The sequence below is a fragment of the Eretmochelys imbricata genome, chromosome 2, assembly GCF_965152235.1.
Source record: "Eretmochelys imbricata isolate rEreImb1 chromosome 2, rEreImb1.hap1, whole genome shotgun sequence".
In the NCBI taxonomy this organism is placed as follows: Eukaryota; Metazoa; Chordata; order Testudines; family Cheloniidae; genus Eretmochelys; species Eretmochelys imbricata.
The window spans coordinates 2,226,346-2,243,749 of NC_135573.1; the positions used below are offsets into that span (position 1 = coordinate 2,226,346).

The 17,404-nt window shown below is 49.2% G+C and overlaps 1 protein-coding gene across 4 annotated transcripts in view; it reads left to right on the forward strand.

Moving 5' to 3' along the window:
- The window catches only part of MROH1 (maestro heat like repeat family member 1), a 104,457-nt gene that overhangs the window by 6,343 nt on the left and 80,710 nt on the right, over positions 1-17,404 (forward strand). For all 4 annotated transcript variants that reach the window (XR_013345058.1, XM_077809631.1, XM_077809630.1 and 1 more), the window contains 5 exons: positions 5,686-5,831; positions 6,305-6,436; positions 7,939-8,101; positions 12,055-12,153; positions 17,117-17,268. Coding sequence is in view for 3 of the 4 variants with exons in the window: in XM_077809631.1 (XP_077665757.1) it covers positions 5,686-5,831; positions 6,305-6,436; positions 7,939-8,101; positions 12,055-12,153; positions 17,117-17,268 (692 nt within the window). In the remaining variant the exon portion in view is untranslated. The remainder of the gene's footprint in view (positions 1-5,685; positions 5,832-6,304; positions 6,437-7,938; positions 8,102-12,054; positions 12,154-17,116; positions 17,269-17,404) is intronic.

Consider the following 17,404-nt stretch of genomic DNA (forward strand, 5'->3'; position numbering starts at 1 on the left):
ACAAAGGAGAGAGGGGTGTGGGGTCTCTGGTGGTGGAGGGGAGGCTCAGAGTAAGGAACAGCAGCAGAGGAAATCAGCCCAGCTCTTTGTGGACAATGAGTATGAGCAGGGTAGCAAAAGAATGGCTGGACCCACAACTATAATTGGCCCATAGGTGGACTGGCCAAGACCATCCACTGCAGTACAGTTGAAATCAAGTTTCTAACTACAGTGGGTATCCAGAGCCCCCTGCTCATGGTGGCACCTGTCTGGCTGCAGAATGACTCTTGTTGTGACACCAGCATTAATTTTGTGCTCTCATGTTTTTTCACCTTGAATCATTTCCCTCCCTTCCCTCTTCTGGCTTCCTACTGTAAGCACTATAAACTAAGATCTCATCTAGCCTGTCCCTTGGAGGTCAGGGCAGGATTGTTCCTTGTAGTAGGAGTCTGTACCTTGTCCAGTCTTGTTTTAAATGGCCCATCTGATGGCCCTTCCACTTCCCTAGGGAGACTATTCCACAGTCTAATCTGCATGTCAGGAAGCAGTTCCGAATGGGACTAAACTTGACTGTCTGGGCTCCCTTGAGAGCCCATTGGCACTGTATCATCATTGTCTGTGGTCTCGCGAGTGACTTGCAAGAGATATAGCATCAAACTGTAATATATTGCTCATGGCTCTAAGTTAGTTTTTTGATAGCCTCTGGAGAAGTGTGTACACCTGGCAGGGCTGAGTGGAGGTGGCAAGTCTCCTTTGCACTTAACTCTTCTATTTAGAAATGAATCTTTGGCCTTCTCTATATTGCAAACTGCACCAATTTAACCAAAATCAGTTATTAAATGTCTGAAATTGTGAGCACATTTTTTTTAGGTGGATGCAAATTTGGCTTGGTTTGATCGACTGAAGTCAGTGGAGAAGTGACTTGCTGATTTACGTAAACTCTGATATTTGTGCAGTTTAAAAAAAAAAAACAGTTTAAGACTTCTCTTGTGGAAAAAAGAACAGGAAGACTTGTGGCACCTTAGACTAACAAATTTGGAAAATTACAAGTTGGAAAAAGTGCAACTTGTAATATAACCAAGTCCTTACCTGCTCCTTTCGAAATCCTGATCTCCACCTGGAATGTTTCTAGCAGCATAATGTACCATTGTGTTAATAACCACTCATGTGGGTTATTCACAACAGGTCTGTCTTGTTGGGTGCATGTTGCTTTGATCCAGCAGTAGACAAGTGCTTGCTGCTGGCATGCTAGAACCAGGAGGTATAAAGCTGTCGGATGTGGGGGAATAGCTGCTTTGACTTGCATTGGGATCTGACTTGCATTGGGATCTGACTTGCATTGGGATCTGACTTGCATTGGGATCTGCATCTTTTCAACAGTCCTTGTTCTTGGGATGCACAGACAAACATTCCTTAGGCTCTTTTCAGATAGTAGGAACACAGTCCTCTCTAATACTTGTGTTAAGGAGGTTATCCCTGCAGTGGCTTTCAGGGAGTCTCATTTATTTCAGTGCCTTTTGTCTTTTAGGGACTCCCATGTATTTCCTTGCCTTTACACAAGGCATAATAAGCCTGTCCCTGATGGCCCTACCTGGCCTCACCCTGGGTGTAAATGGGGTATGACTCCCATGTGCTCTCTGGCTGACATTCCTGTCCTGAGAATCCTGTCCTAACCTCAAGGAACACAGTCTAAGAGGGGAGGAGCCAGAGGACTAATTGAAGAAGAAAATGTGATCCTGACAATTGGCTAGTGACTCTAGACAAACATGTGGAAATAGAATCTTTCAGCATCAAAAAGAGGAAGCCAAGAGTTGTGGTGGATGGCAACTCTCCTTTAAATGATTCAACATTGCCATTTACCTGTGTGCACAGCTGCTCCTGCTACAGATTCTGACTACAGCCAGAGTGACTGCTTCACAACATCAAATAAAAATCTTTAGCATTATAAGCACACATGCTGTGCTCTTTAATTATCTACAACATGGGTGTCTGATGGGAGTGCAGGATAATGAAAGGTCTAGAATTAAAGCAGTTGATAAAGATCTAGAGCTCCTGGAACATTCAAGCTGGCTTGGACTGAAAATTTCTGTAGGACCATAAGAGTGTTACAATAAACAGCAGTATATTGAGTTAATGAGGTCTGGCTCTGTTTAACTTGACAGCCTTGTTGGCTATCACAGAATAATAGGACTGGAAGGGACCTTGAGAGGAGACAAATGATTCCTAAAATTGAGTGACTGAAGACTGAGCTGTTACAATCACCTGAGAAGGGGGGAAAGCAACATGCACATTCCTACCTCTTTCTCAGCTCTCAAAGTGAGGGGACATGTGTTCCCCCTGCCTCATGGCAATAGATGGAGTGGGGCATCTGATCTGCTTCAGTGGGACATAGACATGGGCTGTAGCAAAGCTCAGGGAGAGGGCTGTATGCTTGCTGTGATTATGCAATACAATGTGCTAACAATAAAATCCAGTAATATGGAGCTGCATAGACAATCTGCAAACTTGTCCACAAAAGTGGTTAAAGGAGAGCTGGTGCCTAAAACCAATTTAAAAGCCTCCTGGCAAAGGTCCTCACAAGAAGCATCAAAGAAATGAAGTCATTGTGTGGTGAGCGTTTAAGTGCTGATGTGGACTAGAAACTGGCCAAGACACAGAAAGGCTGGATCACCTGCTTGGTTACTTCTCCCACAAACATGGTTGTACTTTACCCATCTGTAAGAGACTGTATGAGAGTGAAATTCCCTGACATTGGTCATAAAGCCACCACCATATCCTCTTCAATCACACACACCTCTGCTCTGGTGCCAGTAAATCACCCCATCTGAGCTTGGCTGGGCTGGTGGCCACCTATGATTAGTTAGGGGAACAGATCTGTCTGCACTGTTACCTTGTTACCCCTATGCCGCACTTGTCTCTCTCACCTGTTGCATCTTATCACCACACGAGCTGCTGAAGTCTCCAGCCCAGGCACGGTCTGCTTCATGCTTGCAAAATGCTGAGTATGGTGGGGCGCTGATCCCTGGCTAGGGCCATGTAGGCCCTGCATTGCTAGATGCAGTGCTGCAGATAAATGGCAGGAGTCTAACAGTCCACCCTTGGGTGTTTAGTATTGAGCAGGATACAGGAGTGGACCATGAGGTAGTGTAAACCTGTAGATGTTGTTGGTTATGGTGGTTAATTAATTAGGTCTAGAGAAACTTGAGGGAGTTGGCAAGGCACATTCTTGGACAGCAAGGGTAGCTCACTACTGGAACACCTTGCCAAGGGGAGTGGTAGATCGTCAGGCTCTTGACACTTTCAATTACAGATTGGCTGTTTGCTCTAAAACAGGGATGGGCAAACTTTTTGGCCTGAGGGCCACATCAGGGTGTGAAACCGTATGGAGGGCCAGGTAGGGAAGGCTCTGCCCCCTATTTGCCCCCTCCCACTTCCTGTCCACTGACTGTCCCCCTCTGAACACCTGACTCATACAACTCCCCCTGCTCCTTGTCCCCTGACTGCCCCGACCTATCCACACCCCTGCCCCCTAACAGGCCCCCCAGGACTCCCACACCCTGTCCAACCCCCCCGACCACCCAGAACCTCCACCCCATCCAACTGCCCCCGGGAACCCCCTACCCAACCCCCCCCACTGTGCATGCGTGCCGCCCCCTGCCCCCCCACTGTGCCGCTCAGAGCGGCAGGAGCTCGCAGCCCCACTGCCTGCACAGGAGGGGGAACAGTGGGGGAGGGGCAGGGGGCGAGCCTCCCGGGCCAGGAGCTCGGGCAGGACAGTCCCACGGGCTGGATGTGGCCTGCAGGCTGTAGTTTGCTCACCTCTGCTCTAAAAGATGTTCTAGTCTAGCTCAACCAGAAACCATGGGCTTGATAAAAGAATTACTGGGTGGAGTTTGATGGCCTCTTAAGTAGGATACTAGAGTCCAGTGGATCTCAAACTCTGAGTCTTGACCCCAGGGTGAGTCTCAACCCCAGGGTGGGGTCACTAGGGCTGGCATTGGACTTACTGGGGCCCAGGGCGTTGGCCCTTGGTGGTGGGGCTCAGGTTACAGGCCCCTGGGCTCAGCCTGAAGCCCTTGAGCTTTGGCCTCCCCACCCAGGGCACTGGAGCTCGAGCGGGCTCAGGCTTCAGTCCCCGCTCCTGGGATCATGTAGTAGTTTGTGTTGTAAAAAGCGGATCGTGGTGCAATGAAGTTTGAGAGCCCCTGGACTAGATGATCACGATAGTCCCTTCTGGTCTTAATCTGTGACCAAAGCTAGGCAAGAGGGGCGCCCGGGGGCAGATAGAGTTCAGTGTTAATAGAGGGAAGGCAATGCGTGCTGGGAGGAATACTCTGAACAAGTAGTACGTGCTGCTGGGTTCGACCAGAACAATTTCCACTCTGGAGAAAGAGCGGCCTGCCCTAGTGGCTGTCCACTTGGCACAAGGCCAGCAAGATAGTGTGCCTAGTTAGAGAGTCTGACAGCCAGGATGGTGGCGTTTTTCCAAATCTGGTAGCTACTGGTTTGCTCCTTGTATCTCACTAACCCAGCGTCCTTGGCCCACCTGCGCAGAGCCATCTAAGTCAAACTATAGGATGTCCTCCCTTCCCAGCCCTCGCTGCTTGTGCCCCAGTCCCAAGTCTTCAGGGCCTGGATTGCCCTCCTGCTGTGCAGCCCCAGCGCCGCTGGAATGTGCTGTTGGGCTAGAACTGTGTAGCCAGTGTAGGTTTCTTTCCTGAGAGCTTCTTGTGCAGCCTGATTCTAAGCTCCTCCAGTGCTACAGATGGCTCAACCCTTACAGCCTTGGGAGCTAAAGCTAAGCAGCCTGATAGTGAAGTCCATATTGAGAAGGGGATTCTCTGACGGATTTTGCAGCGGGAACTCACAAATGGTATCTGAAAACTGGAGAGGGTTCCGAGAAGGGCTATGGAACCAATTCCAGGTCTACGAAACCTGTTTTGCAAAGAGACTTGGTGTTTGATCCATTAAGGCTCTGTCTACACTGAGGGCTGCATGTGGAAGATGGCCAGAGGCTGCCTAAAAATAGCAGCGTAGGTGTGGGAGACCCTGCTTGGGTGTGTCGAGAGCCTGCCCCATAGGATGTGTATGCTGGGGGTTTGAGTGTGTCGGGCACTTTGCTCATCTAAGCTGTGCTGTTCGTACCCATGCAGTGTCTGTACTCTGCACTCGGCTGTAACCACATACGTAGCCTTCTCAAAAAGCAAAGTTAAACTAAGAGGTGAGTGAGGAGCCAGCTGTGTTGAAAGCTGCCTTAGGACAAAATAGGAGCTGAGAGCTCTCTAATTGGAGAGAATGTAGGTCACTGAACCACCAGGAGAAGTGAAGCCTCAGCACTGGATAAAGGGGGCTTAACTGGGAACTGTCAAACATATATGGGGATGCTGGGGGAACTGTTTTTCTGGACCCTGCTCAGGTGAGGGAGGGGTCAGGTGTGGGGTTTTTTAGAAGGGGTGGAGGTGAGCGATTCACCCCAGAGGAGTTGAAGGTTGGGAGGCAGGTGCTGTGGCAGGGATGTTCCATCAGAGCCATGGCCTCTTGTGGACCAGAGGAAAGGAAAGCTGGGAGTCCTGGCTTGCCACTTGCTTGTGGGAGAACAGATGTGCCTGCGGTAGGGGCAGCAGTGACTTTTCCCTCTCTCCTAGGAAGAGAGATTCCTGTATTGGTGTTGGAAAGCGTGTTTCATGCTTAGGGTATCTTTCTCAGAACTTGCCGTAACACTGATGGATGCCACTACTGATAAGGACCCATTAGTCCAAGAACAGATCTACAATGCTCTGTGCTACTTGGGAGAGAGCGAGCCTGAAGAGATCCTAAACTCCTGTGATGAATATCTGCGGCAGCATGAAAAGGTATGGCTTTGCTCTCTGCCTTTAGGGCCGGGATGCAGAAAGAATCCCGTCCGTCTGCAGTACCGATCAGGAGATTTGTCAGTAACCTGAGCGGACGGCTGGGGGAGTGCAGGAGCAATGCCTAAAGGGATATGGGTTACTATCATTGGGACTCTAAAAAATCTCTGTCAAAGCTGCTCCCAAGAGTCTATTCAAGAAACTAACTGGTCTAAGAGGTGCTAACAGAGAGGTAAGGACTGTCGCGTATCAGAAACAGGCAGAGAAGAGTAGGACTAGTCAGCTTTTCAGCATGGCCAAAGCTAACCAGGGGGTGCCCCCAAGGCTCTCTGCTGAGGCCAATGTGTGCACTGCAGACCCCTCGTACAGGCTGAAACCGTTCAAAGGGTGGTGAGCCCTTTGTTCGGGTGGAGATCTACCTGATGGTCTGACTTGCGTTTAGCGTTGGGACTCATGTGTGGCTCTGTTTTCCTCAGATGGCTTATCCCCACCGTACAATAATCTTGAAGGCAATGGAAGCGGTCGTGAAGAATAACATTGCTTATCTGGACAAGAGCACGGCCAAAATCGTTATCTTTCTGGCATCCAATGAAATGACCAAGTCAAAGGTATGAGCTGGAAGCTGTAGGTAGTTCTGTTACAGTAACTCCTCACTTAACGTCGTCCCGGTTAACTTGTTCTGTAACTGATTAGCAATGGAACATGCTCGTTTAAAGTTGCACAATGCTCCCTTATAACATTGTTTGGCAGCTGCCTGCTTTGTCCACTGCTGGCAGAAAGAGCAGCCCTTTGGAGGTAGCTGGTGGGAGCTTGGAACCAGGGTGGACCGGCAGCCCCCCATCAGCTCCCCACTCCCCTAAGTTCCCTAAAACAACGAGGAGTCCGGTGGCACCTTAAAGACTAACAGATTTATTTGGGCATAAGCTTTCGTGGGTAAAAAACCCACTTCTTCAGGTGCATGGAGTGAAAATTGCAGATACAAGCATAAATATACTGGCATGAGAAGAGAAGAGTTAACTTACAAGTGGAGAACGAGTGCTGACAAGCCCATTCCCTCCCTCCATTCGTGCTGCCTTGTAGCATGTGAGGCTACATTAACCACAACCCTTGAGGGCTCAGCAGAGTACTAGTTCATCATTTTAGCAGTAAGGCATTCCCTGGGAAATATCCCACCCTCTTCCACGCTCTGACTCCACCACCTCAACCAGGCTTCACAATCATTGCAGTGTACAGGATTCAATTGTTTGTTTAAAACTTTGTGTGTGTGTGTGTGTGTGTATATATATAATATAAAAAATCTTTTGACTGTCAAAAAAATTTTTCCTGGAACCTAACCCCCCCCTTTACATTTAATTCTTATGGGGAAATTGGATTCACTTAACATCGTTTCGCTTACAGTAGCATTTTTCAAGATCAGAACTACAACGTTAAGCAAGGAGTTACTGTGTTTTTTTTATCTGTCTGGCTCATTCCATGATGCTTCCCACCATTTCTCCTCCTATATTGTCTCCTTACTGTATCCATTTCTGATCTGGAGTTAGGAGCTGCAAGGGTTCTGACCCGTTCCTCGTTCTTTCCCCTCTCTCCTCCCTGCGTCACGTCAGTTGCTGCCACTCCCCTTCTGGATGTGGTGGGCCTGTCTCTCCCCTTTGGCATCCCTTTAGCCTTGCTTAAGTGACCACAGCTGAGTGGCAGAAGGGGCTCTAGGTGCTCAGGAAAAGCCTGGGATTGTCGGTCTTCTAGTCTTGCACAGACTTACATATCTGGGTAGATGTTTAGTTTTGTGTGTATAAATCTTAATTGGCTTGTTAATTGTTTGTATGCACACTGTAATGAGCATGACAGGCAGCTGCTATTCCAGGGGGTGTCATGTAAATGCCCAGGTAGGCATGCATTCTGCCTGGGGACTGACTTTTTTTCCAGTGCCCTCCTGCCCCCAAATCTGCCATTTTTCTGTATATGTGGTCTGTCCTGCAAACTTTGAGTTGACCAGGCAGCATGGAAAAGTGCATATGCTCTCCTTGGATAATAGGAACTATCGTGCGGAGAACATCTTGCAGGGGTGATCTGTAACTGTTTGTTTAATGTGGTCTTGTTCTGTTTGACATAGGAAATCATTTATGACTGGCAGCAAGCAGCAAGCAATGTCCTGGTTGCTGCGGGGAGGCGTTTTATCAACAAAGTGATGGAGGAGGTGCTGACCAAATTTCAGCCAGGGATCCTGCCTCATTATTTCATCATGCAGACTTTCGCAAACCTCTCTGTGTCAAACGGTAGGTTATCTGCCCTATCTGCAGCTAACCTTTTTGTTAGGAAGAGGACGACTGGAGATGCAGGTGATTCCATGGGCTGGGGGTAAACGTGGAGATACCGCTTGTTTGTGGGAAGAGTTGTTCTGAGAGCAGTTCAGCTGGTATAGTCCCAGGATAAACTATGCCACCTCCATGGTGTGGTGAACTTCTGCAAAGAAGTTCAATGCAGTTGGCATACTTCCTATTTAAAAAAAAAAAAACAAAAACTACCACACTGGATTTCACTCAAAACTGGGTTTTGTACAGCCAGAGGGTTTGGAAAGTCTGTGCTAGGAAGAGGCACTGCAGGTTCAACCCTCTAATCCGAAGGGGGGAATATTTACTTGTTTGCTATACAGTAGCTTACCGTGCCTCTCCTGCCTCCAGATGGGCTGAGGAGACCATGCCTGGAGCCCGTGGTGGAAGAGGTGGTGCTTTCCAGAACTTGTCCTGCCTGGCTGGCTGTTTTAGTCCATGGTGGCTGAAAGCCAGGCCCTTGGTAAATTAAAGGACAGACAGCCCCATTTTGAGAAGTCGAGGCTGCTGCACGAGGATTCCAATTGAATGGAGCTGGAGGCAGACATTGCACAAGCTTTTTGTGGGTCTGCCTTGCAGCAGTTCGGGGTGTGGTCCAGAGTGTCCTTGAAAGTTAGGGATTCTCCAGTTCTTGCTGGAGCACGGAAGCTAAGTCACTAGCTCAGTGTGGCTGGAGCGAGAGCCTGGGAGTCCGATCTGGGTTCTACTTCCGATTCTGCCACTGACCTGCTGTGACCCTGGGCAGGACACGTAACCGCTTTGCCTTCGGTTTCCCCCTCTGTATCCTGGAGGTTTACTTGCCCAAGAAGATGTACGGCCACACAAGGCACCAGTGAGACTATGCAAGTACTTGGAAGTGCCCTGTACGCGGTCTCTAATTCCGGTGGTCAGGCACAGCTGCTCCTCTTCTGAAACCGAAGAATTGGATGACCCTTTTCTGCCTCTGGGAGTCTCTCCAACCCCCTTTTTTGGGCCTCTGTCTAGTGCTCTGAGCACTGAGCTTTCACTGACTAGCAGGTAGCCACCTTCCACACTCAGCATCCATATCATGCAAATCCAGGTTAATGTGTGGAATTCACAAGTGACACTAAATCATGATGTGCGCTCTTACGACCACTCACTGCTTGTGGGCAAAGTAGTCATGAAAGTCGAGCAGTGTCTATTAGTATTGTGCTGCTGTCTCCAGCCATTCCTTACAGGCTCCCTGGTGATCAGCTAGAAACCGTATCTCTAGGGCAGGGCATCACTAGTGGAGAGGGCAGACCTAGACTCAGAAATGTGGGGCTGGAAGGGATCTTGAGAGGTCGTCTAGTCCAGTCCCCTGCGCTGAGACAGGACCAAGTAAACCGAGACCATCCCGACAGGTGTTTGTCCAGCCTGTTCTTAACCTCCAGCAATGGGGATCCCACAACCTTCCTTAGACTAGTCTAGAGCTTAACTCCTCCTAGAGTTAGATATTAAAAGCTTTCTAACCTGAATTGCCCTTACTGTAGATTAAGCCCAATACTACTTCCCACCACCAGTGGACATGGAGAACAGTTGTTCTGTCCTCTTTTTTAGAACAGCCCTCAGCACATACAGCTGAGGGGGCACTGGATAAGTCGTCTTTTCCCAACACTAAACTTATCAAGTTTTTAAACCTTTCCTCCTAGGTCAGGTTTTCTAAACCTTTTATCATTTTTGTTGCTCTCCTCTGGATTTTCCAGTTTGCCCACATCTTTCCTAAGGTGTGGGGCCCAGAACTGGACACAGTTCTCCAGCTGAGACCTCCCCAGTACTGAGTAGAGTGAGACAGTGACCTCTTATCTTACATAGACGCTCCTGTTAATACATCCCAGAATATTCATGTGATGCAATGGCAAGAAAGGCTTGACTCCTAGTCAGTTTGTGATCCACTATAACCCCCATGTTTCCCTTTTCAGCAGTGTTACCACCTAGCCACAGTTATTCCCTATTTTATAGCTATGCATTTGATTTCCCCCCCACCTTCCTAAATGTAGTACTTTGCACTTGTCTTTATTGAATTTAATCTTGTTGATTTCAGACCAGTTCTCTAATTTGCCAAGATCCTCTCTAATTCTAATCCTGTTCTCCAAAGTGCTTGCAACCCTCCCAGCTTGTATAATTCAAAAACTTTATAAGTGTACTCTCCACTCCATTATCCAAGTCATTAACGGAAATATTGAGGAGTACTGGTCCCACAGGGTCTGTTCGGGACCCGTTAGATATGCCCTCCTAGTCTGACAGTGAGCCACTGATAACTACTCTTTGAGCTTGAGCTTTGAACCAATTGTTCACACATCTTGCCCATCTTGACTAATAACCATTGATGGACCTATCCTCCAGGAACTTATCTAGTTCTTTTTTTGAACCCTGTTAGTCTTGGCCTTCACAATATCCTCTGGCAAGGAGATCCACAGGTTGACTATGCATTGTGTAGAAAAAAATACTTCCTTTTCTTTGGTTTTTAAACCTCCCTGAAGTATTTTTTTTCCACACAACACACAGTTAACCTGTGGAACTCCTTGCCAAAGGATGTTGTGAAGACCAAGACTAACAGGGTTAAAAAAAAAGAACTAGATAAGTTCCTGGAGGATAGGTCCATCAATGGCTATTAGCCAGGATGGGCAGGGATAGAGGCTAGGGACATGGTTTGTCTGAACCATTTAATCAAGATGCAAACTGAAGAGTTTGCAAAGAACATGAACTTACACTGAAGAACATCTGCGCTTTTTGGCATGGCTGGTCACACTGCCCCCACCCCACTGATAGAAGCACTGAGATTATTTCACTGAAGTGTCCCTAGCCTCTGTTTGCCAGAAGCTGGGAATGGTCGATGGGATGGATCACTTGATTCCCTGTTCTGTTCTGGGCACCTGGCATTGGCCACTGTCAGAAGACAGGATACTGGGCTAGATGGACCATTGGTCTGACCAGGTATGGCAGTTATGTTCTTATCTTCTGGTACAATGGATCTGGGGGTATGCAGAGGTCTCCCAGGGGATACATCAGCTCATCTAGATGTTCGCTAGTGCTTTTTATGTAGCCTGTTGTAAAACTAGGCAAAGTCAGGACAAACTCAAATTTCGTAGACAATGTCTTGTTTATACTGCTCTATAGACTATACACTGAAATGTAAGTGCGATATTTGTATTCCAGTTGATTTTATTTTATAATTAGTGGTAAAAGGAGAGTCAGCCATTGTTCAGTGCTAGTGTGTTGTGACACTTTTGTATGTTTGATTCTGCAGGAGCTTGGGGTAGGCAAGACAAATCAGCCTCCTGAAAGGGGCACAGTGGTCTGGGAAGGTTGAGATCCACCATTCTAGTAATCTAATCTCAACCCAGTTCCCTAATTTTTTATGGGCATGTCCCATAGGACTGTGTTGAAAGCCTCACTAAAACCAAGCCTGCTGTTGGACTACACAGATTCCAAAGCCCCTGCCTATCTGCTGTTTTTCCAAATTGATCTGCTGGCTAATGAAATGTCTGGCAGTAAGTGGCTCTTGACTGGTCAGAAGCCTGCATCTTGGGGGCAGTCTAAACTGATACAACTCCAGGCACTTGAGGGGCTGCTAGCTGCTGAAACTCCATTTATAACTTTGGGGTTGTAGGCTCTGTACCTGAGCTCTTGAAATCAGCAGCTTCCTTTTTATCACCAAATTGCCCTTTTTGTGCTTCAGAACAAGCATGCAAACCCCATTAGATTGTCAAGGCTGCAGAGTCAGGGGCTCCAATGTTAGATGCCAAAGCGAGTTGCTTGCTCAATCTTCATTTGATCAGCTCCACATATGCGTTCTCAGGCAGTCTCCAACTACATGGTTACATATCCTTCTTCCACAGGATCCCGGCCTCAACTCACCTTGCTCCACTGTAACTTTCTCTCTTCTTCCCTTGCAGTGTTTGGGATGGTGCCTTTCTTAAATTCCATCCTTGGGACCATGCTGCCAATGTTGGGAATGGCCAAACAGGACCACATGAAGTCTGTGTTTTGCTATGGTAAGGTGGCTTGTTCCTTTTTACTGAGGCTGTGATGGCTTCTGAAGGGTTGTTTTTGGGAGCTGTATCTCCCTTAGCTTTCACTATAAAGGAACTTACTTCATCCTATGAAAGAAAGACTTGCCCGAAGGCCGGGAAGGTTGTTTCAGAGCAGAACTGCAGTATTTTAAATGACTTGGCTTTGGGAGATGGCTGTCTCGGGTAGGATACTGAGCCTTTCATTTCTAGGGCACTGGCTTGAATCTAACCCAGTCCATTCCGCTCTCTTGCCTGCTCAGTGCCCTATAGAATGGGTGAGGAGGAAGCATTGGGATCTTTGGTTCGGGATGTGGTCTCTGTGTTGCAGTTGGTGGACTGAGGGCAGTGGACAAGGAGTCTGAACTCTCTCCTAGCTGAGGACAGCATGGAGACGTGTTGGGCAAGGATGTGAGTGGTGGAGGGGTGACGAATTTTGGGGGGGCAAGCCGCACAGGACTAAAATGGCTCTTTGTAGGGGGTGAGGAATGTCCCCTTTTGCCAACTGAGGTGGGAGAACTTGAATGAAAGCTTGACGGATCAGTCCTAGTCTCAAAATTATGACAGCACCATTGCTGCATTTTCTCCCCCAAATCTACTTCCAACAGGCCTAGGAACCCTCCTGTTTCTCCCCATCCCTCAAGGAGGTGAACTAAACTTATGCCTTTACCTAGTCACAGTTCTAAACAAAGTAATCACTGGGCCAGGATTTCCTGGCTCTTCCTTTCTGCCGATTATCTCTGCACCTAAAATGGGCAAAGTACTTCAGAAAACTTGAGTCCTGCCCCAAAGAGCTTTATTAACTGTTTCCTGGAGTGGGGGGGCTTGTACTATGAGCTCACTGGTCTCAAAACTGCTCTCAGAGGCAGGAGACCAAGTGTTCTTGGCTTTCAGTGAGGTTTTTGCCTCAGTGAAATTTACTGAAGATGTATAGAATTGAACATCCCTGGGAGTTCACCAACAGCCTCCGCTCAGTGACACTTCATGTGAAGTGGGGGGGCCAGAGTGGGAAAACATGAGCCTACAGCTGGGGTGGGGTGGGGCGGGTCAGAGCGTCTGGGTCTGGCCAACAGATGAGCTGAGCTTTTCGTGCTTGTCGGCTGTAGCTGACGCCGATGCTGGGTCTTCCTTTTGACGCCAGCTGGAGCTGCCCACAGAGCTGAGAGCAGGCTTTGGGCCTGCGTTCTGTTGGCAATCTTGCACATTGGGTCAAGTTTGATGTGGTTCTTGGTGTGTCTGGCTGGTGGGTTACGTCTGCATCTTTGTTCAGTCGCTTTGTAACCACCTGCCCTGTTAGGCTTTTCTGGGCTATTGTGTTACTGTCTTATGGCCCAAGACAGAATCCTGTAGTCATCACAGGAACCTGGAGGTGAAACTGTAGTCTCAAATATCCCAGTAGAGGATGCTTCAAACTTGTGGCTTCCTTCATCAGCCAGCTGAAAAGAGAAGGGCAGGTCTGTGCGAGCACTGATCTATTCTCAAAGGCTTTGCCAGATGCAGCAGCTTTGCTCTCAACTCTGCTGGGCGAGCAGCCTCTTTGGCCACCGCAGCATCCCCACTCGCTGATGTGTGAGCACAGGGGTCTCAGTCCTGGGGCAGCTCTGCATTGGGAACAAATGGATTCAGGCAGAACCTTTGAATGGCTCTCAGGCTGCAGGGGGGAGATTTCTGTGACCACGCTCTGCAGCACAGCTAGTCTTGGAAACTAGCTCTTGTTGCTGGAATAACACAGTGATATGGAGAGACTCTGAATTTGCTAGAATGCAGTAATCAAAATCTCTCTCCGGTGCTGACTAATGCAGTCCAGTGGGCTCCCTGAAAGTGAATGCTGATGCACTGAACAGTTTGAAGCATAATGGAAATTGCCAAACAGCGTTCATGCATCCTTGCAGGTTTCCCAAGGAGTTAAGGTAAAGCTGCTGTGAGGAGGAAAAATATTTGAAGCTGTGAGTGAAGCTCATTTAAATATTCCTCTTGTGCCTCACTCAGCCAGCGATTTGGTGCTTGAGTCAGTGCTGTCAATAGAATTGCAAGGTCGCGGTTCCTGGCTAGTCACCACTGAGTCTACCAGGAGGAAGTTGGTTATAATGCAGGTGACTTGTCTTTCCAGGATAATGAAGCTCTCTCGTCTAGTGCTGCCATTTAGCACTAAGTGCTAAATATCTTCAGTGTCTTGCAAATCATTAATGCTCCCCCTCTTTGCAAAAGGTCATTCAGTCTCCCCCTGTTTCCTCAGGGAAGCTGCAGCACCCAGGGGCAGTGACTGGGCAAAGGTTGGCGAGTTGGTATCAAGGCATGGAGCACCCCTTGGGCATTCTTGATCCCCAGTCCTGTGCTCATTCCTCAGAGAACACGGCCTTTGTCATACACAAGGTGCTGAGGTCTCCCAAGGGCTGCGGGCTCTCGCATGGTCCAGCAAAGCACTTAGGAAGGTGCTTGACTTGAAGCCTGTGCTTGCCCCATTGACTTAGTGGGACTACATGATTCATGGTGTGTACTCTACCATAGCACCTTCATCAGGGCTTGAGGACTCCAGGGTGCTAGGTGCTGTACAAACAGAAGAGAAATGGCCCTTGCCCCAAAGAGCATACAGTGGCAGTGTAAAACACCAGAGGTACTCCCATCTCAGCCTGGATCCAAGGAGACCGTACTGGCCAGCATGGCATTGCAGAAGCCTCTGTGCACCAGAGGCCTAACCCTTGTCACGGTTTTTGTAGCCATCGAGGGCAAGGTAGCATTTTGGATATTTGTGGAGAGGGGCAGCATGGGAGAGAGGGCTTTGCCCTGGGTCAGGGCTGGAAGGCCCAGCACGCTGGGGGGCTGATGCCTAGCAATGGAGCTAAAAGCTAAACAACTGGGAACCAAAGGTCAGGTGACTAATGTGAAGAGATTTGGGATTGCTAATGTCCAGGGGTAACTGGTTGTGGGTCGCCTCCCTGCCAATTGCCTAGTGAGTAGTGATGGGAAGGAGGCCGCAGGGAACAGAGCCCGGGCAGCTGTAGATGCATCTTCCTATCTTCAACCTGCTAAAGCCTACGGAGCTGTTACAGTGGCTGCAGACCCCTGCATGCAGCTCGGGGTGGAACAAGACCTGGCAGCCCACGAATGCCCTATCCTTACGAGGTCCCTCCAGCTGAGACCCCTTCCACAGCCAGGATCCTTCATATTCCCTTTTCCTGAATCCCAGAAAAAGCTCAGCCGTTTCTCCATGGCAGAGACTGGGCATCACTTCCCTAGTGAACCAGACCTTGTCTTTGCACGTCCGTTTCCATCTCTCCTCTGGGTGTGGCAGCACTGCACTGAAAACCCGGGTCTCTGGCTTGTGGACTTGACGTTCCCAAGCCCGCACTTGAGCGTCCGCACTGCATTGTAACCCTGGGCTTATGCTTGTTGGACCAGGGTCTCTCAGCCGTGCTTCTGCATCCGTGCTGCACTGTGCAGCCCTTCGGACTTGGTCTGTGGCTCGAGCTGCAGTGTGACAGGACTTGGCCCAGGGTCACAGTGAGACTCTGGCTCTGACCCTCTCCCCAGCAGGGTCCCAGGACTCTGGTCCTGTGCGCCTGCCGACCTGAGTCGGACAGACTTGTGAGTGGATGGAAGGGGGGGTTGGGCTCAAATCAGTCGGTCTGCGCCGAGTGGGCAGTGTAGACATACCCTGTGTGCCAGGGCAAGCTGGCTCTGTGGACCTTAGTTCTGTAAGAAAGGAAACTTCCAGGTACCTGCAGATCAATCTTCCTGGGCTTCAGCGTGCCAGGGCCTCAGCGGTGTTACAGGGACTCTGGCAGCAGCGTGCCCCAGGGTGGGAAGCATGTTCTTCCTTTAACTCAAATGATGAATTTGGGATGTTCGTGTTGGTTTTGGGTGCGTAAAAGGATATGAAGGCAGCAAGTGCAAGCCCTCAAAATTCACCAAACTCTTCACACTGGCACTGATTAAAATGCCTGAATGGCTCCCATTTGGCAGAAGTCTCCTCTGCTGCAGGGCCCAGGGGAAGCTGGAGGGACGCTAAATACGGGCACCCAAAGTGAGGTGTGGGAAGGGTAGCCCTGCATCCCACGCTTGAGACGTGCTCCTGGAAGTCCCACATGAAGGGTCTAGGCCCTTCTCTGGGCTTACCTGAAAAGTCCTGATTTTTTCCTGACAATAGCAAGGTGGGACTTGAGAACTACATGGCTGGCCCAAGGAGTAAACAAATCAGCTGGGTGAGAACCTGTACCAGCCTGGTCACTGCATCTCAAAGGAAGGAGGAGGTTGGGGGCCACGGCTACTGTAGTAGCCAGTCAGTCTGGCTAGCGTGGTTAATTTAATGTTTAAAAACAGAACCCCTCTTTTCCTTCCTGTCTTTCCCCTGTTCTCCTTCCCATCCTAGACCCAGGTGTGCTTCTCCCACGCCGTCACCTGCCTTGTGTGTGTTCTCGCCTCTCTTCTCTGCACAATGCTTCCTGCCCACCCCTTGTGTATTTGATTAGGAAACTTTACCAGACACCTACTGGTCAGACCTATTGATTAGTCAAAGCCTGATATAAAGATGAGGAGGATCCACCCTCCAGGGGACCCCTCTGGGTTGGGTTCTGCACTGAGCCTGAACACCAGGTCTCCTCTTTGCTTTCCAAATGGACTAAGCCGATACATCTGCCCCGCTTCGGCCTCTAAATGGCTGTTGTCAGGAGCCGTTGCACCAAAATGGGGACTAAAGGGCTTAAATACAGGCCTTAGAGCACAGGAGTAGGCCAGTAAAAGGATCTTGTCAACCTGTGACAGCCGCAGACCTCTCCTGCAGGCTGCACCTTCAGTGCTGAAGGTCTGTGGTGTTAAAGTGTGATTGTTCCAGCACCAGGATGCTGGATGTTGCTCAAACAGCAGCATCTCAGACCTCAGTCGAAAGCCTACTGTTAACTTTAACCCTGGGTGTGTAGCATCTAAATGTAAGTAAACCTGTGTCTTGTAGCTCTGCAGCATTTCAGTGAGAGCATCCAGGAATACCTGGCGAACTTGGATAAAGCGCCTGACCCCACTGTGAGGAAAGACACCTTCTCCAATGAGATCTTCAGTGCCTATGATGTGCTCTTCAACATCTGGCTGCAGAGCCGGGAGGCCAAGGTGCGGCTGTGCCATTTGCTAGTGCTATTAGCTTGTGAGGCTTGTGTGTGGCAGTGGGTTTCTACCTTCCCCGTAAATCTCCACTATTGGACTGGGCCTCCCACTGCTCATGCAGGGGAGTCGGCCTTTCTCCACC